Raw genomic sequence first — 22,618 nt, 5'->3', positions numbered from 1 at the left:
TTTGTTGATTAAAATCTACTAACAGTTATTGTCCTAGGAAGGCCACGACTTATTTTAGCCCTGACAGCACTTTTCTTCTTGGTGCTGCTTTGATAAGGTCAACACTGCTTGACTCTGGGGCTCTTCCAATAGATGTCAGCTATATTCTGAAATATATTTTTTTGCAACCATCTGACTGTGTGTCCTTTAAAAATTCTGATGAACTAGGGTCAACTCAAGACCACCAGGGGTGGTCTATAAGGTTAGACCTATTGTCACGCAATGTATAGTAAATGGGGCGACTTTCAAGACGGCGTTGTTATGATCATGAGAAAAGCATTCCTTTTCCATGTGCTTCTGTATTAACAGACAAGTTATAAATATATGTCAAGTATATTTTTTATCATCAAAATATTGTAAACGTGGCAAATTGAGGTTTATGGTGTTACTTTATATATTTACACATTGGCAGTGAAAATGGAATAACAGTTGAAGTTCACACTGTAGGTGTAAATATTTCATGCTAGTGATGAAACTAAAGAAATCTGTTCATTTGTATATGTTGGCTGCTGAGATACATTCTTTTTGTATATGAATGTCTTTGTGTCTTAGATTTGACTCTGCTTTACTGGAAACGCTATAGTTTTATGATCTTGGAGCTCTTTTTTCTTTTAGTGATGATCTTTAAATTGTTTTCATATTAAGTGAGAGGTACTATCTTTGCAGTTGGCACTGTTCCTGAAGGACCCGTAATCCATCATAGCGGAAAGTTAGTAAAGCAGCACCCTGACCTGCTGCTAATACTTTACACTAAGGATTGTCGTGCTACACCACCTGCAATATGTTTTCAGTTCTGCAGAGTCTTTAGAACAATTCACGATCGTGCAACGTTAGGTTATTTTTTTCTAAAAGTTGAATATTTCATAGAGCCTCAGGTGTTGTTTTTGGTGTTCTTCATACCTCAGCAACATCTCTATTCCATGATGTAGGATTGATGATGTTTGTGTCTGATGCATCAGAACACAGGGCAGGTCTAGATTAATAATGAATTATGAAGGTATGAACTGACATTTTCCTGCATAGTGTCTTCTGCCTCCCTTTTTCTCTAATAATATAGATAGTTGTTGTATTTTTTGCAGATATAGAAATTGTATTAGAAAAGTAATTGATTCCCCTTTCAGTACAATTTCAATGATAAACTTACTAAAAGCAGCATAGGACTCTATCATAATCAGATAGAGCATTACTGCCAAGTTTGCTTGGACACACAAGGAATTTATGTGTATTAGTGACAGAAGCTTCATAATGATGAAAGCATGCAAAAATGTGCATGACATCATTCAATCACACACTCTCTGAGCAGAGCTCTGACTCAAGTAAAAACTGGCATTTGCCATCTGGCATTTTTATTTCTGTATAAAAAAACCTACCTCTAGTGGGCTGGAACATACTGGAAACAGGGTGGTCCCACAAAACAAAGTAGTGTGTGCCAGAAAACACAGCCGATATCCTTTGGCCAGTTAAAATAAATATCACAAATTTCTCTGTGTTCTAAAACCTAATAACTTCAGAAACTGTGAAAAATGTATTAAACAAATAAATGAATGATATGTACGATAAGTGTAGATTAGCCTTCTATACTACGTAAATCTATCAAATTAATTTTATTAAGTGGTTAAATGAAGGAGCCATCTGGCAAAAGCTGTAAAAGAACTTAAAATGAGGCAAGGAGCAGGGCTAAAGTGAGGAAAGCTTCTATTTTACTTTGAGGTAAGTACTTTTTTTTTAGGTAAGAGAGCAGCAGTGAGATGAATGACTCTTTGGAGTCAGTCAGGCCCGTGTGCACAGTTTAATGGAGTGATGAGGCCAAAAAACACTTGATTCAATTAACCATGAGAGCATTAGGCTTGGCTTCAGAGAATTCTCCTTACTTATCGTGTTTACGTTGCTCTCTTCTAAACCTTGTGTGGTCATCGTATCCCTCTCAATTACTCTCTCATCATCAGATGGGTTTCTTTCTAGTGGTCATTGTAATTTCCCTTGATCCTCGAGAGAGTATCAGTGTGCGTAAAAGATGATTCCATTAACCAGGCAATGGTTAAAGCTTTTGTTTGGAAAGGTTTTAACATGAGGTTAAAGAAAACACTGGTTGTATAATGATGGATTTGTGTTCTGTCGTTTCATTGCATTTAAGATCCCATTCCCCAAGATCCCGTTTTTCAACCTTTAGTTAGTGTGTAATGTTGCTGTTAGAGCATAAACAATACCTGTAAAATTATAAAGCTCAAAGTTCAGTGCCAAGCGAGATGTTGTCTTTAACATATTTCGCTTTTCAAGGACTACAGAGAACGGCTGGATCGGACTACAGCCCTCTACTTCCCGGGTACACGATGTCACTATTCCGAGTGCTTTTAATAACCTCCGCCCACAGAAATATGCCAAAAAAGGGGCGAGACCTTCCTCATCTGCCATCGATCCATCAAAGATTGTAAACATTTGAATGAGCTGCGAGCTAAACTACTTTTACTTTCATCACAGTCCTGCAGCTGGTAAAAATTCAGCTACACACATTCTAAGATAACCAACTGTCAAATAACAGCTTCCATGACTTTAACGTCGGCTGTGAAAGATGTTCTGTGTAAAACACTGATATTGTGTGTGTGCATATACCTCTAAAACACTTGAAATGTCCTTTGAAGTCCTGCTTGCAAATGTCTCTGAGTCAATCTGCTTGTTTTATTATCCAACTCGGGTCCATTATAAAAAGCTAAACTAACGCTTCTGTTATTAGTGTTAATTAATATAACTGTTCTGACGCCATTCGGTCCGGTATCATTTCCCTCGCCATAGTAGGAAAATAATTGCGATCTCTAACAAAGTTTGACGTTTGCACATGCACTAGCATGTGTTTGATGAGCTGATGAAGTGAAGTTTACGCCATTGTAACTGTTTATTGCTAAAAGCCAAAGTTTATGAATACACGTTCACTGAGAGGGGCACCGACCAATCACAACAGCCTGAGAAGTGGAAGCTCGCTGATATGGTATGGGTGGGACATCTTCACACACAACAGGCAACCAATCACGACAGACCTGGTCAGCTTTACCAATCAGAGTGTGTTGGAAGGAGGGATTTTATATAGTCCGGAAGAAATCCAGCCGTTTTGTTAGAAGAGGGACAGCGTTGAAAAATAGACTTGAAATATGTGAAATATAAAACGATTTTTTAGATTAGAAACATGAACATCCATTGTTAAACACCCAAAAAACACAATCAAAGCTTCAAAAACAGAAAAAGACTGGCTCCTTTAATGGTTTTGCTCACAGCTGTCATACACAGTTTTTGTATAAAACTGCTGTTGAACCCAAGTAATAGGAAACATTGATTGTATCAGCTCATCTAAAGACATCTAAAGATTAATGAATGCATCTAAAAACTGTAGTGACACAACTGAACGTATTTAAAGTATAGTGTGTTATGTGTTTTACATTTATTAGGCCTATTAAAATCCAGCAAGTAACTATTAGTTAATCTATTTGTTTATATTCTTTTAAATAATCATACAGTTCTTGAACAGCTTTCTATCTTTTTTTCTGATCAGAATTTCCACCCTGAACTGTTTGTTTGGTGTTTGTGATCTTCATTGGTAATTGTTTCATTCCAGTCATCAGTTGTTGATAAATTTGTTTGACTGGATCCTGTCAAACATTTTTGTTAAGCAGCAGCGCGGCACATGGCATCGGTGAAGCGTTGAGCTTTATTCAGTCAGCCCTGAGGGGTCTCAGACGGAATGGCTTTCACATTCCCCTTCTTTTTAAGATGTGTAAAACCATAAACAACCAGCTCGAAACCATCAAACAAGCCTTTGTTTATCTGAGACCCAATCTTTTCCAGCTGTAGCATAACGTGTTCATTTTCTCTTTAATTACTACACAGCTATGTTTAATGGTTATTTAGCAGGGATCACTGCACAGTGAAAGTCTAAACATCAGACTTATCCACACACATACAAAATTTTGTGAAAATAATGTGACTAATGGACACTTCACCCTTCTAAAGTTGTCAAGACGGATTCAGTGGAAACATTTGTAAAAAATATAGACACAAATGAATCACTGGAGTGGAATTATTGCAATGCAGCGACAAATCTAGTGGGTGGATATGGACAGAATGATGTAGAGATATGGGAAATGTGGAATTAGCATGATACAAAAGGATGATTGAGAGAAAGGGATAGATTACGATGTTACATAGGTAACAGCTGTTATGCCAGTACTAACAGCTGTGTCCACCGTGAGCCTCTTTCGCTGTGTCTGGCTGAGAAAAGCCGTTCATTGTCAGCTGGCCAGGAACGCTTGCCAAAACTTCTATCCGCACGGTTCATTATAAGCCTACGTCTCCCCACGGTTCATCTTTGCACTCATGCAGGACGTTCAGTCACCTTTAAAACACTAGCACGAAACATTCACGGTTGACATTGTGTGTCTGTAAAGCCTCACCTGCTTTCTACTCTCCCCAGTTTTGTTTACATTTTCCCACAGATGTACTGGTATGGGAATGAAATCATTGTAAAGAAACAACACAGCTGCAGCGACGCCCTCTTCTCTCTCATTCTCTGCATCAGCTGTTTTTACATGTCCCTCATAGGAACGCAAGCGTGCCAAGCATATCCGTTGGTCGCCAGTGCTTTGCAAATGCATTATTTGTTTTGTTACAGCTAAACAAGACATGTGCCAGTGCCAGCAACAATAATGCACAAATCCGGTGAGACTTTGTTTACACTTTATAATTCTGTCATACATAGATATCACTTTGAGATATGAACAAAGCTTTGCAAAGCAGCCGTAAGGATATAAAGCCCAAGTTTTTAATTTAATTGTTCATGGGGGTCTATAATCTCTGTTAAGATTGTTTTATAAGACAAATTATAAATAAAACACAATACTTATAAACATAATAGTCATCTAATAATACAAGTCTCCACAACATAGCACCTCTCTATATGCGTGTGCAAAATAAATACTTGTGGCACTGACTCAGCAGAGTTATTATAGTTTTTATTTTAGATTTATATTGTATTATTAATATTTTTAAATAGTTTTTATTTTTAGAATTTTTCTTTTTATGTTGATTTTAGTTTTGACCTTTTTTTATTGGCTTTTTATTTTCCTATATAAGATTAATTACTTGTAATTTTATTTTTGTTTAATATTATAATTTTAGTGCTAAAGTTTTTTGTGGCACCATTTAAGAAAAGTTTTCCAAATTTTTTGAGGTCAATATTTGATTTGATTTTAATGAACAGAAACGTTTTAGTGAATTTAAATAACCATGGCACTCAGTCCGTCTTTTAGTAAGTAAAGCTATTTAGTTAATGTAAAAGGTTTGCAAATAGTTCTGTACTGACGGATCTGTACACTAATTCTCTCTTAATCTCAGATCCCTCTGCGAACCCAGTCAATCTGTATGATTGATGGGGAGAGATCTATATGAAACTGTGAAATAATGTAAAACCCTAAGCATCACTCTCTTGGATTATGGGTATTAAACCTGGGATGAATTTGCATGCATAACAATTTAAACCAGAGTCCTCTTGATTTAATGAAGAGGAACACTTTAATATTTGGCCTGTTCTTCATTTATCACATTTGGTCTTCATCTCCTCTCAAACCCGTTCTTAAGCAATTAAGAAATGTTTGCTTTGTGAAAACCAACCGATCCTTAATTTGAAAAGGACAAGATTGAGTATTTTAATAGTTGTCTATATATCTCTTCGGATGTGTGTGGTCTTACAGCGTCATCCGGATTGGTTGAGGGGTCGTGCATTCTCGAGAAGTGATTTATTTTCATGTCTGTCTTTAGGAGAATGAATTACATTACAGACTTTTGTTCTTGTTCATGCTAGTTTTTAGCTTCTATTCACTTCTCTCTCCGTCGCTTGATTTATTGCTGTTCAGTGAAGTTCATTGGAATGTTGGATGGTCAAATGAAGAAAGTGCTCTGTTCAGTCACAGTTCACATGTGGTATGTTTGCCATGTATCCTTTTTGAATGGTGCCCCTTGTGGCATTGTGTTTGTCCATTCAGCTTGTCACAGCCTGGTTGACTTTTCCCTAATAAATGTCACCAACTGGTTGAAAAATGTCATTCTCTCAAAGCGTAGAGCTGCGGGCAAAGAACATCCCCTTGACACTCTTGGAGAACCTTTCGTGCAAATTTTTGGATATTTTGAAAGGGATTCCAGAAGTAGTCTGTGAAAATATAACCGGAATAATAGATTTCACTGTCTTCTTTTTACATGCGTGAGAAATAAACACTTGAAGCATAGTTAGAAAGCCAGCAAGAGGGGTACTCGTTCTTCAGTGCATCTCCACAGAAACAATTTTTCTTTCAAATTACTTTTTTATACAAGGTTACAACCCATTAAGATGTTTCTCTTTATCAAGGGTACAACAAAGTGTGTTGTATTATTAAAAAACAGATTATCATCATCACATCATAAATGTCAATCGACCCATCTGTCTATCTACATAAAAAATCTCTACCACCATCTATAATATGTCAAGCAATTAATGCTTTCATCATTTACATCATAAATTGTTTTTTCATGATTCCCACTGTCCTACTCACCTGCACTCTGTCTTCACATCTAATTAGCAGCAGATTTATGATGTCCATAAAAGGCTCCCTGTCGACGGCTCTGTACTTGCTATCTTTCAAGCATTCTACGTCATACGAAGAGCTGCGGATATTTCCTGATTTAGATGTAGCTAAAATCAGCTTGCCAAGCTGATATTCTGGGATGAGGGCCAGTGTGTTGGTAAATGCGTTGAGATCACAGCTCTTTTACTCAAAAGGTCTCGGTGAGAGAGTCTGTCGGTTGCCGTGCTGTCGACTGATTGATGGCTGGCCGTCCTCCGTCCTCCATCGCCATTACTCACAGCAGCCGAAATCGTTTTCCCCACAAGCAGAACTGTGACCCCTCATCTCACGACAGAACGGTTGAAGAGACAAACTGTGGGCCTGCCTTTTCTTTAGTGACAGCGTTTTATGTATTTTATGTCATTGGAAAAATCCTATTTGACTGGCGAATACATGATTTATGCGTAAAGGCTGCTGCAGTCTGACTCCAGCTACAAGAGTCACTTTAATGTTTCTTGTGTATAATGATGCATTTATTCGCTCCTATACAAGGATAGCGATGGTGACGATTAGCAAGGATTTGTGAGTTTCTCCAATTTCAGTCTCTTTCATTTCAAGCTTTGAAGCCGTCCTTTTAATCCTGTTTAACCACTTCAAGTGTCATGTGTGTGCTAGTTGTATTTTTTTCATCTTGTGCTGGTTTTAAAGACATCATATTTAAAGAAACTTTCAGCATTTCTATGTGTCAACCAATAATGTTGAGTAAATCACGGGCACTACAGTTTATTTGTGCTCCAGATATTTATTTTCACAAGATTATAATTCACTGTTTAAATTTCAATGCTATGTTGTTCTTTTCTATACTGTAAAAATACTGTAGTTTTGTGCATTGTATTGATGCCCAAAAGAGAAATGCAGATTAGAAGTCACTAGTCAAACCATCTGTCTGTTTTGTTCTGACACTTTACTCTCTTTTTCTTTTCATTCTAAACTTTCTCTTGCTCTTGAGAAACAGATATATAGAGGGCTCTAATCTCAACGTGTGTGCATTAAGAAAGCTGTCATTTCCCTTCTGTCTGAGGTTTGTAAGGGCTTTAAATGAAAGATTATTCTGTGCATGCTGATATAAATTTAATAAGGAGCTCGCTTAACAGGAGTACACAGGTTTTGCTTCAGACTGCTGATAGTCAGTTCTTTTCTTTTGACCATGTTTGTAGGATGTCAGTGAGAGAAAAGCTGTGCTCACAGTGATTCATTACTGTTATACTGCAGATAGCTATGTGCGGACTGACTCTTTGCAAAGACCACCATCTGAAGCTTTTGCGGGGGCACTCGGCCCCCGGGTCGGCTGCGAAAAACTCACGCTGTGCAGCCTGATGCTTTAACAGGAGCGTGTCGCTTCTAGGTTTGATTAGCTTCAGTTCTATGAATTGCACTACCTGTAATTGTCAGAATGCTGTTTGTATTGACAAATAGAGCAACACTGCCTCCAGTTTGTGTGCTGATGACACTGTGATGTGAAGCATAGATTCGTCTGTCTTTAGTGTGCTGAGCATAGTTCACTTTACTACTGTATGTTTTATTCATCCCAAGTATGGAAGCTCTTTGTCTATGACCAGCTATGGGAACACAAACATAAGTGGAATAAGATACCGGGTCATTGGTCCAGATACAGCTGTGTTTGCAGAAACAGTAACTTTTAAGTATTCCCAGAGTCCTGAGAGAGATTCTTCAGATAGGTAACAGATCCCATCTGGTAAACTGTTGTTACTGACAAATTATTGCATGAACTTCCAAGAGGATGTTTGGGGGTCTGATGCCGGAGATGATTTTCAGATGATTTCGGTTTTAATGATGGATTGGGGATGGGCTAAAGAGAGATACAGTCCAAGTTTAGGAAAGCACACAATGTTTAACCGTTTAAATAATTGTCAGATGGCTCATTTCCCCTCTTCCTCATTTATTACTGTCAGTAAACAGCAGGATACAAACTTTTTGAATGTGTATATTTGCTGTGTATATTTCTCAAAAGGATTGTACAACAGCTTTGAACAGTTTTTGTGATTAATGGTTCTCATACTGTTTTTGTTAGATTAATGTGGTGATTAAAATAAACATATACAACATTTACAACCCTTTTATTATAATGCAATATTGTACTATATTTGAACGTTCTATTTACTTAAAGATACTGAGATATACACCTTTATCCTGGACTCATTTTCTTTGTTTCCTCTCAAAGCCTGTTGAGATTTTTTTAGAAAAGATCCATTAGCTAATAGCTGTGAAATTTTGATATACTTGTATAAATTTGCATTAATTTCTCTGTCGCAAGACCTTAGACATATATGCAGACCATGCCTGGAACTAGACTTCATTTGCAAGAAGGAATTAAAGTGCGCAACATACTTATTCCTTGAGATCAGCAGCAAGAAAAATATTCCGGCTTGATTGAAAGGCACCTTTGAAAATATATCGACTTGATTGCCTGGGTAATTTAATTTTTAATAGACTCGCTTTGGGTATAGCAGTCAGATTGACTCTTGCCATGACTCATTGTAGAAGCTTAAAATCGATTTAGTCCATACACAAGCTCAATACTGTTAAAACACCTTTGCTTTTTGACTTGCACCCTTCCGACCTTTAACTCCTCTGTCGTCTACAGAGGGAGGGACAGGCCCCGGGCAATGACCCTCTCAGCCAATCCCCGGAGCACAGCCCCAAAGCTCACCCAGTCACGCTTCTGCCACATTCCAATACCTGCCTGTCAATCACTCTGTCAGAGCCTTAAAACTCTCTGACCCTTTATCATGGCGATGCTTTCCCATTGGGTTTTGCTGTCAGAGACAAGAAGTGTGAGGCGGTGGAGAAGGATGAAGGAGACACACATACACAAGTCATCCTCTGAATTCACACACTGCTGATTTGTTGCTGCAGACTCAGACGTCCTGCTAACATGAATAAAAGATAGGAAAGACCTTAAGGGATACACCTCATCCTGGCTTTTATACCTCAACCAAACAGACCAGAAAAAAGAATAATTGTGCTTGTGTGTGAGAGAGATACATCCCGCTGTGTTTTCATTTTTCTTTAACAGTTGTACCTTAATCCTAATGCACAAAAAAGAAAAACATTTACTGCCCATTTTTACCAACATACTGTTGCATGCTGCATTTCAAAAACAATACTTTGGTCACGATGCTTCTATTGTTCAAGCAGCTTGTAGAATCATATTTTAAAAATGATCTTGTGGTAGTACTACATTAAGTGTTACCATCTGTATTGTGTAAATTGAGCATATCAAGATTTCATTACGTGCCATAAGACCATAAGCTAATTCAAGATTTTTTTTTTACCTATTTTCTTAGCTAGAATGTTTCATTTTAACTACAATATTACATTCTTTGATGGATGGATATAATCATTAATGGCTATCAAGATGTGATATTTGCACTTATTAATGTAAGTACATTCCAAAAATGTAGGATAACATTGTTGCACGTTTAACATTGTGTGTTAGAAAATATACTGTAAACCTAACATGAAACATAAGATAAACACTACTGTAATACTTAAACGCACATGACAAGCATGTAAAACTATTAGAAACTATTATTGCTGTTTGAACAGTACATAAGGTCCAGTACCAAATTGATAGAAATGCAATATAATCAACATAGCTATGTCTCAAGAGGTGTATAAAAAGCTTACACTGTTTTTATAACCTTACAATGAGCTATTTCTATAGACTACATACACTGCGGGTACCCTTTTATGTAATTCGCTATGTTCTGTCAGCCGTCATAGTGTTTCGAAAGGGGGGGGGGGGCTGGAGTGAGCGGTTGGTTGCAATTCGCAACCTTGCAGCTAGATTTCATTGACTGGACCTTTAAATGTCTCACACAGCTCCAGAAAAAAGCTCTTTTATTTTAAACAAAAGTATGATAGTATGATAGTTCACCCCTCTAAAAGAATCGGTCATCATTTACTCACCCTTATGTCATTTCAAACCATATGGCTTTCTTTCTTCCGCAGAACACCAAAGAAGATATACTGCAAAATGTTGTTAACTGGCACCTATTCACTTGCATTGTATCGGTGTCCATACAAAAGAAGTGAATGGGGGCCAGTGCTGTTCGATTACTGGCTTTCTACAAAATATCTTCTTTTGTGTTCCGCGAAAGCAAGAAAGTCATAAAATTTGGAAATGACAAGAGGGTGAGTAAATGATGACAGAATTTTCTTTTTTGTGTGAACAATTACTCTAAAACATTTTTGTAATGCGACTCGAGATTTTGAGCAGTGGATTATAAAGTATAAATTTCTCATAACAGTATTTTATGAGTAACGCCTACAGTATATATAGACAAATTCTCTGGATAGATGCATAGAATTTCCATTTCTATGCATTTTATGTAATCCAACTAGCATGAATTTTGTGTGTTGTTTGTTTGTGGAAAAGTCTACGACAAGTTTTGTTTTAAATAGTGTTCATAGCTCTACATTATACACTGCCGGTGTATGAGGAAAGGGCATGTTTGATGTCCAAATTTAAATTGCTAATGTAACGCCACAGGTCAATAGCTTCTGTCAGGTCTTTTCACACTTCTAACTTCCTGCTGCTGGCTAAAGAAAGAAGTTCCTTGGCATCATCCTGGTGTGTACATTAATACTATAGCAACCGCTTGCAGTCAGTCTAATAAGACTTGTTTTCATAGCAGAGGTTAAGAGGATGTTGTCCAGCAAGTGGTTGGACTGTGGTCACAGTTTGATGAACATGTCAAATGAGGGGAACATACGTGCGGTTTATAATACCACAAACATATCATGCTGCTGTGTGAGTGGAACGAGGCAGTGTGTTTCTGCTGTATTTAAATAGCTTTTTCTTGGTTGATTTAGTCTTTGGGGAGCTAAAGGTTTTGATTGAAATGATATCTGCAGATATACAGTACATGGGAGATCCTAATAGCTAGTAGAAAATAGAAAAATATGAAAATACAATAGTAAAGAGTGTTTTGAACGTCTTCTTTCATTGCTTCACACACAGTATTATAATTCTGTGAATATTTTATACTGCGTATAAAATATTCATAATATTTTACTATCATGTAGTCCAAGTTTTGTAGAACAAGTGTTTTGGATGTTCAATAGCATTTTTGAGTATGGGATGTAATGTGATACAGTGTGTTTATTTTACAATTTTCTTATTCTGTATTGCCCGGTTTCCCAGATAAGGATAAAACTGATCCCAGATTAAGATTCATGTTTGAGCTGTTTTAACTAAAAATAACTTGACATGACATATCTTAAAATTATCAGTGCCATTGTTTTGTCTCAAAATGCACACCAGTAATGTTATTTTCTAATGCATTTTTACAAAAGCTATTTGAATATCCTAATTCAAGACATAGTCCGGGTTTAAATCAACCCTTGTCTGTGAAACCAGGCCTACGTGTTTATTTTGTCCTCATTAAAAACTGTATGAACTGGTATTCAAGAGTTTAACAAATTATAGTCCAAACAGTGTAGTATTTAAATAAATAAATTAGTTTGTAAAATTCTTTTCACTTAATGAAAATAATGTTTTTTTTTTTGTAGGTCCTCCTCATTCTGACTAAATATTACCATGCAGACTCCAACAAAGTTCTTGAGAGTTCCCTCTGGCGGTGAGTAACAACATATTTTTTTCTTTAAATATACAAATAAAACAGTGAGTTTACTAACAATGGGAATTATTGAATTAGTTTTCATGCCAACTTGAAATAAGTGGTGCTTTTGAATATTATTTACCAAAGCTTTAGCATTACTGCCATTTAACCTTTTTGTGCACAATGAGAATCAATCTGACAGTTACTGCCAGTTAGTCAGCCTGTTTATCAATCCTGTGATGTTCATATTACATTATTGTAATATGAATCTAGGAGGCAGAGTACAGTAGTTATTGATGGTATGCCTTAAGATTTTTGTATCCAAACATTTTTCTTGGTTTTCTCGGACTTGTTCAGAAAATATTCGATATTTCGAACATTGGTAGTTAAGTCCTGTAGTCAGATGTGTTCATTTACAGTATATTGGAATAGAACCAGAATTGCTTTTGAGATATTCAGGTTTTAATGTGGCTTTAGGCTTTTTTATTTGCTGCCAAAAATTGTGTAAACATTTAGTTTTCTGTGTACTTGTCAAATCCTTTAGGCAAGTTTAAATTAAACATTAATAACCTTGCAGCAATATTTCATCTTTAGAGTGTATGCTTTCTTCAAGATAAAAGATCCAAAGCCTGGACCCTAGAAAAATGTATGTGTCATTGGGGTTTTCTGTCAGATTTGTTTATTTGAAAACACTTTAGATCACTGATTTAAAATCTAGTGATCTAATTCTGTTTTTTTTCCACCATGCAAGTGAAACTGTTTATGAAGACAGCATAACCAGTTTATAATTTAATCTGAAATTGCCTTTAATGAGACGTGGGGTTTCTTCCTCACGTTGTTTTCTGCAGTCCTCCAGGGTGTGATAACAGAGGCCAGTGCCTTTGCAGTGAACTTAGAAATGACTTCATTAAGACTGCTGAGGGGTTTCCTGGATCATGTGCTAATTGCCTTACACTTCCCACTTATTAGTGATTAACCGTGGCCGAATAATGACTGCCAAACAGGTCTTTGTTTGTTTTGCTTTGTTGTTAGGAAATTGTATAAATCTTCCTGCAAAGTTATGCTTAATCATTAGTCGTGAGGAGAAATAGTTTTAGTTGACTTTTATAACGGGCTTAAAGACTAAAGCCACTGAAGTGTGAAAAGAAGATGGAGCTAAAAATATAGAGCCGTATATGGAATAATTGATGCCATGTTTTTTCCAATGCACTCATTAGGCTGTCTGTCTAAGGTTGATATGCGGGTGGGATTCATTTTACATTGGGCCTCAGAATAAATCAGTTGCACAGCTGCCTAATGACCAGGTGGAATGCTAAACACTGTCTTTTACGCAGCTAGCGCCTCTTCTTCACTCTGAAAATGCTCCCCGTGCAAAACAGGGCAAACATACAGCGCTTTTCCACCATCGCATCGCGCTGAACCGATCTAAGCACAGTCTGAAACGGGCAAAGTTACAGTATGTTTCCATGTGAGCCTTGTGCGACACGGCATGATTACAAACTGTTCTCGGCTCGGAATTTTCGGCATGGTTGTCTAACCGTGCTAATGGTGCTGATGAATGCGCGCAGAGGCGTTAGAGCTCAGTCTCTTGTGTTACCAAGGCAGCTTGTGACGCTTTGTGTTTACATTCTAAAAATTTCCGTTATCAGCCCTCCGGTGGAAAATGAAACCATTTACGTACTGGCTGGCATGGATCGGCAGGGAGTGGAACGATTAAGCAACGAGAAAGATTTGGCACGATGGTGGAAAAGCGCTCATAGACCAACTTCCACTAGAGGAGGTGTGGAGAGAGTGTCTTTTTCTTTTAATTAGGGGTTGGAGCCGAAGCGATGAGACCCTGTTGTATTATTTTATTAGAAAAGGGTACATGACTGTGCGAGACATGTGTTCAGGCAGGTAGGGTACCTGTGTGGCAGAGAGTTACCATCTGGATATTTCTTTACGACAGGAAGGCGAAATTACAGTTGGCTACCTCCTCCTTCTAATTTGCATGGTACTTCAAACATCTTCAAGCATTGTCCTTTTACTTATCCATTTCGAGTCTCCCGACTATTGAGTTATGCATGCGCCTTGTGAAAACGACACACTTGAGTTGTCTTGTTGGCCTACCGCATGATGCTTTTCAGGAACAGTTGGTGAGAATGGCCACTCCGCTACGTGCTTCTCATGCAGTAAAAATGTTCAGTCACACAGATGGCTCTGCTCGAAAATCAATGTTGTAGAATAAATGAATCAAATTAGGTAAATCTTCTCTTTATTTATGATATTCATGGGGCCGCCGAACTCCAGACTTCAAAGACTGGGCCCAGACTGCCAGTCATTCTGTATGAGGCAGCCTATGAATTATGTACAGCTCTTCTTGTTGATGTTTTAATTGTTGCTTCGCCTCTCATAAATTATGCGCTGAAATGATGATGGAGCGATATCCATTCGAAGACACAAGCGGAAGATCAATCATATAAAGCTGCAGATTTGCAGAAGTAAAAGACTTTGGGGCTTTTTGTTTGTTGGATAAAACCAAGCTTGCGTATCATCATTTTATAAGTTCAAACATTTAAGACAGTGGTGTTAGATACAGACAAGCTTAAATAACCTAAGAATAGAAAAATACTTTACTTGTGCAGTATATTTACTTTATGGTAACTAAGTAACTGAGTGAGCTCTGAAGTCTTATCATAGGACCTCACAGACAGCCCCTCAAGTTAAGCCCTACTTTAATTGTGTCCAGTAGCAATTTATTAGAACCTTTCTTTATATCCTGTGGTGTTTCATCCCTCCGTGGAGAGGTTTTGTCGGTCTCAAAATGAAGCTTTTGCAAAACTGAAACTCTTGTCACGGCTGCACTGCCTTTTAAAGATAAGCCATTATAGAACCCAAATGTTTTTGGGGTTTTCTGGCTGGAATTAATAGGAACACTTGTGCTTTTGTATTTGAATTGTTTTAGTCTCTGAGCTTTTCCCTTGTCTTTTATTTGTACTGAAACTTCATGTTTATTAAGTTTCTGCATGTATACTTGATAAAGCCTTAGTCCTTTTTGGATGGAAATGTGTATGGCCATTAGAAGGTCAAGCCAGGCTGTTGTGAAAGATGGCTGAAATAATAGTGTTTGATAGCACTAGATTGCACCTGAAAATATGATCTTATATAAAATGTCAAATTTGTATGATGGAATAAAAAGTCCTAGTAAATAACAAACAATTGGGGATGAAGGAATTGAAGGAGGAAGCTTTTCCTATTGGATTAAAGATCAAATATGTAATTTTTAGAGGATTTGTTGACAGAAATTGAATACAATATTTATAACTATGTCTTCAGAGGTGTATACAGACCTTACATAATAAAGCGTTATGTTTTTATCCCCTTACAATGAACTATTTCTATCTACATTATTTATACAGTAGCCCTAAACGGACAAACTGTTCTACAGAGCGCATTTTGTTAATACATTATCTCCGTCGGCAAAAAGCGAAAATGTTACGACCAGTGACGTGCACAGGAATTTTGAGGGGCAGTTGCTCTGACCTGAAAAAAGGGCACCCCCCCAAAAAAAACTGAAAATAAACTCCCGGGCTATATGAAGGACTAAGAAAAACTCTGATTAATTAATCAATTCGCCTACACAGTGTCATGTCATCTTAATCACAGTGCAAAGTCTCTGTCTCATCTGCTGGTTGGCTTTTCGCAGCCAACCCTGCAGTGATGTGCTACGACAGCGTTTTAGTGCCACGTAAAAAAAAAAACAAATAAGATTTCGAGAATAAAGCCGAAATGTTACGAGTTTAAAGTCGAAATGTTACGAGAATAAAGTCGAAATGTTACGAGATTAAAGTCGAAATGTTACGAGATTAAAGTCGAAATGTTACGAGCTTAAAGTCGAAATGTTACAAGATTAAAGTCGAAATGTTACGAGATTAAACACGAGATTAAAGTCGAAATGTTACAAGATTAAAGTCGAAATGTTACGAGATTAAAGTCGAAATGTTATGAGAATAAAGTCGAAATGTTATGAGAATAAAGTCGAAATGTTACGAGATTAATGTGGAAATGTTACGAGAATAAAGTGGAAAATCTTACGAGAATAAAGTCGAAATGTTACGAGATTAAAGTCGAAATATTACGAGATTAAAGTCGAAATGTTACGAGATTAAAGTCGAAATGTCACCAGAATAAAATCGAAATGTTACGAGAATAAAATCGAAATGTTACGAGATTAAAGTCGAAATGTTACGAGATTAAAGTCGAAATGTTACGAGATTAAAGTCGAAATGTTACGAGATTAAAGTTGAAATGTTACGAGATTAAAGTCGAAATGTCACCAGAATAAAATCGAAATGTTACGAGAATAAAATCGAAATGTTACGAGATTAAAGTCGAAATGTTACGAGATTAAAGTCGAAATGTTACGAGATTAAAGTCGAAATGTTACGAGAATAAAGTCGAAATGTTACGAGATTAAAGTCGAAATGTTACGAGATTAAAGTCGAAATGTTACGAGATTAAAGTCGAATGTTGTATTTTACGAGTTTAAGTTGTGTTTAAGCACGTCTTCTGAACCAGTGAGTTAGTTCGGAAGGCCATGCAAACACCAGCAGTCATTTTTAAAACCTCTTTAGTTCACATTTGTACATTTTTATAAATCCAAAAGGATTGTGTCTTTTATAAGCTTGATGCAACCGTAACATTTCGACTTTAATTTCGTAACATTTCGACTTTATTCTCGTAACATTTCGACCTCTTTTCAGTGGGCATCTTGGCTTCAAACAATACCCAAAATAGTGATAGCATTTAGGCATTTAACCTTTTTGAATAAAATAATTAATGTGATGCATTACTTCCATCATTCATTCTTCTTGCTAAAACGAAATGTGAGAAACTAACTATCAGCAAAAAAAATAGAAGCATATATCTGTCTTATTATTTAGGCTAAATGTGGCAAACGTGGCAAACTCAGCCTGGATTTATGAAGATTTTATTTCATTTCACAAAACTTGATGATGATGATCGTTCGTTTGTTATACGTCACAAACTCACCTTTTCTGACAACGAGTCGTCTCACCCAACAACCGCGCTGCAGCCATGTAAACAGAGTTTGCCCTTCCCCTACTGACTTTCATTTTCGGTGACCGAATATGGAAGTGAATGAGGCTTTGCGGTGTTTTTTTATTTAGGCCTACGTGAAATTATGCATCCGTTGTACGATTTATTTTTTTATTTTTTTCAACCTCGGATGGGCAACACGAGTCGAGAAGGGCATATGGGCAGTTGCCCGGGCAACCTGAGCAACCCCCCTGTGCACGTCCCTGGTTACGACATCTTAGTATTGTGTGAGTTGCCGTACTGCTTCGAAAGACAGGGGGCAGGGGTAGAGTGAGCCGTTGGTTGCAATTCGCAACCTCACTGCTAGATGGCACTAAATTTCATACACTGGCCCTTTTAGCAACACTTTGCATTTTTGCATTTAAATTAGCTTAACGTGTATATAACCTTAACTTTGTCTTGTGTCTACAAGATTTAATGTCTCACATGATCCCTAGAAGCACAGAGATGTTTATGACATCAGTAATGAGCATTTCCTGAGGTTCTTTACAGTTATTGATAGAGCAGGTTTCAAAAGTTTACAATAATCTCCTTCCATATTCACCACACTTTTTTACATTCTTAAGTAAATCGTCCTAGTCTTAATAAATGGGAATACTTCTTCCTTTGAACTTAACTTAAATGCAGAGTCAGCAGCCAGACACACAGTTTTTCACCCAGGACCCTGCGGCTAGCAAGCTGAGACTTCAGTTCCATGTTTTTTACTATTTAGCAATGATACCGTGTCAGTCCTGCCAACACGGATCATATACTGTGTCTGAAAATAGCTAACACAATGTTTTGCAATGACTAATTCGCTTATGCCTAGATAAGAACAATGTGAAAGGTAACGGAAATAATTGTTGCTTAGCACATAGCAAGATGTTAGCGGCATGTCATCTGCAAATCACAGCTTTAATCACAGACCTCTTAATCACATATTCCACCAAACGCATGAAGGACAAGACATCCATTTGGATGTCTTGGAAACTCCCTGTGTTTTTTTTATTAGGGGTGTTGGAATTATCTTGGGGAGCGGGGGCAGTGTAAACTTCCGAAGTTTGACTCAAGAATAGTCATAACAGTAGCCAACACAACATTTGTGTTGTAGTCCGAATTTCTTTGCTAAAAGGTTTGTAAGCGGGTGTGTTTTTGAAGTTTCTGCTTGATCCTTAAGGAACGGTTCACCAAATATGAAAATTCAGTCTTCATTTACTTAATATTTTGAAGAATGTAGGAAAGCAAACAGTTCTGGGGCACTATTGACTACCATTGTCATCTTTCCTATTATGATGGCCAAGAACTTTCTTCCAAATATCTTTCTCTGTGTTCTGTGTCCCTTTAAATGCTGTTTTAAGCAGCCGGATACAGTTTTTTTGGCACCCTTAGTAAAATAAGTAAGTAAAAATTAAGTTGTGTAAATTAGAATTTCCTTATACATTCAGATGCTACGGTTCTACAGTTGTATTTTGTTGTTTGGTGTACTGCAGTTTACTTGAAAAGAAAGCACATTTATTAACATTTTGGAGAGGCACATCAAATTCTGTCAGCCTTTTAAAAGCAACCGGCAGACCTCTCTTTATTGATTGTGTTTTCCCCCGATGTGTACAAATGACAGTTTCAAACAGTCTGTTTAGCGAACTCGCAGGCACTGCGAAGCTGATTGTGCAGTTTTGAGAGCGCAAACCCGGGCAGCACAAATACATTCTGATGTGTTTATCTTGAGTGTGCCGCAAATAAAAGAAATCCACTCACTGAGAATTGACAGGGCACCGTTGTGCGTGTAGACACAAGATTACATCCACATTCACACACTGGAAGGGAAGAGCACATCCAATCACACCTCTCAGATCCATTTTGTGTCTCACACCTTCTCGCACATACTCACACATGTCTTGTGCAGATGGGATTTATAATTCATATGTTCTTCACACATCTTTTGAACTGCTGAAGGAGAATCGCCAAGAGACATTTCCTCCTCCGATTAATGCCGTACCCACTCACACACACATATACCTCGAGGGAATTCGCTGCTCCATAATACATGAAGAGATTCTCCAGCATCTTATCAACCCCCACCCTTCTGACCCCCTCTGCCTCCAACAAGTGTAATTAAGGGTCCTTGGGGGAGGAGCAGGGAGCGAAATGAAATCTCTTCAGGCGATACCTCCCGGGCCAACAGTCAGCCCCTGTCTTTGTTTATAAATATGACTTCTGTGTCTTAATATTACACCTGTTTATTTTCTTTCTCTACCTGTTTTCCTTTATTTATTTCTACTGTTTGCCAGTTTAGCTCTTTGTTTATGCGGTCACACATCACTAAGGTACTCAGAACAGAGACAGCAGGGTTGAAAAATCTTTATGGAACAAAGTGCTTTCAGAGGATAACATTGTAATGTTGTATTTAGTGATAATGGGATTTGGCAGTAGTTATTTTTAAGAAGTTTAAAACCTTTACTGTAAATCCTTTCTTCTATCCACAAGTTTCAGGAGGGCGCTGGTGTAAAAATTAACGTGGATACAACTTCCGGTGAAGTGGTGGAAGTAGTGTTTTGCACCTTGAATAACCTTTTCTGATGACAGAAAATGAGACTGATTGATATCTTGAATTGTAATGCTGTTGGTTTCATATAAAAAAAATATTTCAAGACTGACGAGCAACACCGGCTGTTCGTGTCTGCACTTACAGACAGCCAATGCTTATAAAAAAGCACTTCACACAGATCTTAAGTCAAGACGGACTTGTGAGGGACTTTTTCAGTTTTTAAAACACAAACTTCAAGATGTGGACTATTATCTCAAGCAAATAGATAACGAACATTAAACAGCACTTAGACTGAATTTGCTCATGTTTAAAAGAAAGTTTGCAGCTTTAAAAGGGAGTTCAAATAGATTCATGTAATCATCAATACACTGGTCTTCAATAAAATCACAAGACATTAAACTGGACTTACAAGGATTCTTTACTGTATTTTACAAAATTTTTGTAAAACATCTGTTGGAATATATCACATCATGTGGACTACATTTCTCATCTGATATATTTAATGTAAATTATCTATTTCTTCCACTTATTGCCTTATAAACAAAACGAAACCCCGCCATCATTTTCAAATTGCTCATTGGTTTACTGTCTCAAAAACATAAGTAATAAAGTTATAAAATGTCCGCCGTCAAGTATTAAAATCATCAACCCAATCCTCTATAAATTAATAGAGAGAATGCTAATGTAGTTTATAAGTGCTGTCAGTGTGTAAGTTCACATTTTGCTATAAAAGAATGATTCAAAATACTGCAGAAATGCGTTTGTTTACATTGAACTGGACGTTACTCCCATTTTTCGCGGAAAGCGTGATGGGTGAGAAAACTTGTGGATAAGTTCTACGGTAACCATCAGCACAGATGTATCCGACAGCTTTTGTAGTCTTTATGTAGCAACTTGTTATTAGCCACTAAAGCTTTTAAAGCACACACTAACATACAATATTTTGAAAATCGGTCCCGCTTTTAAGTTATAGTGTCAAATGTACAGCCGCTAATTATATTAAGAAACCATTCCTAATTTTCATTTCAAATCAGCATTTTTAGATATATTGTGGCCATTCCAGTCCAGTGTCTGTTGAATTTCAACAAAATCAAACCTCATGAGTAACAAAGTCATCCAACAGCAATCTGAAAAACTGAAAACATGACTAAAAAAAGGAAAACTGTGATAAAAATGTATCAGATAAAAATAAGACTTTTTGAACTGTTCCTAAATACATGTACAAATATGACTGTTGTATTATTTAAGTGTGAATATGAACTTGTTTTCTTTTCCGTAATTTAGCTCTGAAAAAATACAGAGCATCTTTTCTGTTATCTTCTGAAAATAGAATCAGTATTTTTCTTTGAAATTTGGTAAACAGTTTTGTTAGTAGGTCACAGAATGAAACAATAATGATCATTTTGCCCAAACACATAAGGCTTCCTTTAAATAATACACACTAAAATCTGAAAAAATGGTCTCTTCATTTTTTCTGCGCTTATTTATTAGGATTTATATATATATAGCAAAAAATAACACGTGGAAGCAGTATATAGTTCTGTGTCTGTAAAGGAGGATTTTTTAAAATCCTCTAAGGATGTGAACAAAAGACTTTCGGCCAGAGACCTATTGCGCTCTGTTCTTTCTCAGTTTTCCTCTGTTTTATACACATGCACACTCATTCACAGAGGAGGAACATGTGGAGGACTGGAAAATAAGCTCTAACAGAAGAGGGGAAGATTGTCTGGAGAGAAAAAATATTTAAGCTGCCTCTTTTCTTGGTTTAACCACCCTGCTGAGGTCAAGTCGCTTCTAAATATACTAAACTACGCTGAACTAACGTACTATGTATTTAATATTCCCACGTCTATGTGTTTGTGAACATGTGTCACAATAGCTTAAAGCAGAAGGAATGAGTGTGAAGATGAAGACTGTGCTATTTACCCCTCAAAGCTGCTAATGGTGATAATGAACAGAGAGAAACAGACATAAGAAAATAATGTCTGTCTCAAATACTCATGCCACGCTGCTTTTTTCTCCTGTACCAGACATAATATGTGATGAAATGACAATAAGTCATTTGTTGATAAATTTTCCTTTATATTGTAAACATCGTTGGGATATATTTTTCCCATAAGGGAATAGATTAAACCTTATAAACATTTTAAAGTATTAATTTAAAAACACACATTAAAAAAATACATTACTGTGTGCATCTTGAGACAAACCAATGAGATTGATATATTTAAGGATATGTGGGTGCATGCTTTTATTGGTTAAGAAGCTCAAACATGCATTTTAGTCTGGGACTGGGCTTAATCTTGTATCTTGTGTCCAGATATCTCCTATCAGAAATCCTGTTTGAATGAAAACGGTGGCGGATGTCTGGAGCACCGGGAGTTTTCCCGGTGGGCCGCTGCTCTATGTGGGCCATCCCACTGTAAGGATATAAAGAAATAATAATTATATTTTATTTTGCTTACTTGTTATAGTTGTGATTTCTGTGCACTAGCCACAGTGGTAACATCGCTCTTCAATGTCAAAAGTTTGGCCAATCCAACAGGGTTTAGAGAATTCTAGCAAATCAAATTACAGAGACCAAGCAGAATTAAACCAATCAAACTGAAGAAGACAGACGTTTCAGCCAATTGAAGAAGACTGGAAGACGGAAGTTCGGTAGGTGTGAATTCAGTTTGATGACGGTGAAGTAGTGAGATATGGGAAGCCAAACATAACAAAGTCAACTT

The 22,618-nt window shown here is 37.0% G+C and overlaps 1 protein-coding gene across 8 annotated transcripts in view; it reads left to right on the top strand.

Annotated features, from left to right (window-relative positions):
* The window catches only part of sorcs2 (sortilin-related VPS10 domain containing receptor 2), a 150,483-nt gene that overhangs the window by 33,967 nt on the left and 93,898 nt on the right, over nucleotides 1-22,618 (top strand). For all 8 annotated transcript variants that reach the window (XR_008907140.1, XR_008907141.1, XM_056752574.1 and 5 more), the window contains exon 2: nucleotides 12,219-12,286. Coding sequence is in view for 6 of the 8 variants with exons in the window: in XM_056752574.1 (XP_056608552.1) it covers nucleotides 12,219-12,286 (68 nt within the window). In the remaining 2 variants the exon portion in view is untranslated. The remainder of the gene's footprint in view (nucleotides 1-12,218; nucleotides 12,287-22,618) is intronic.

The sequence above is a fragment of the Triplophysa dalaica genome, chromosome 1, assembly GCF_015846415.1.
Source record: "Triplophysa dalaica isolate WHDGS20190420 chromosome 1, ASM1584641v1, whole genome shotgun sequence".
In the NCBI taxonomy this organism is placed as follows: domain Eukaryota; kingdom Metazoa; phylum Chordata; class Actinopteri; order Cypriniformes; family Nemacheilidae; genus Triplophysa; species Triplophysa dalaica.
Note: the sequence above shows the minus strand (reverse complement) of the source record. Positions and strands in the feature narration are given on the sequence as shown.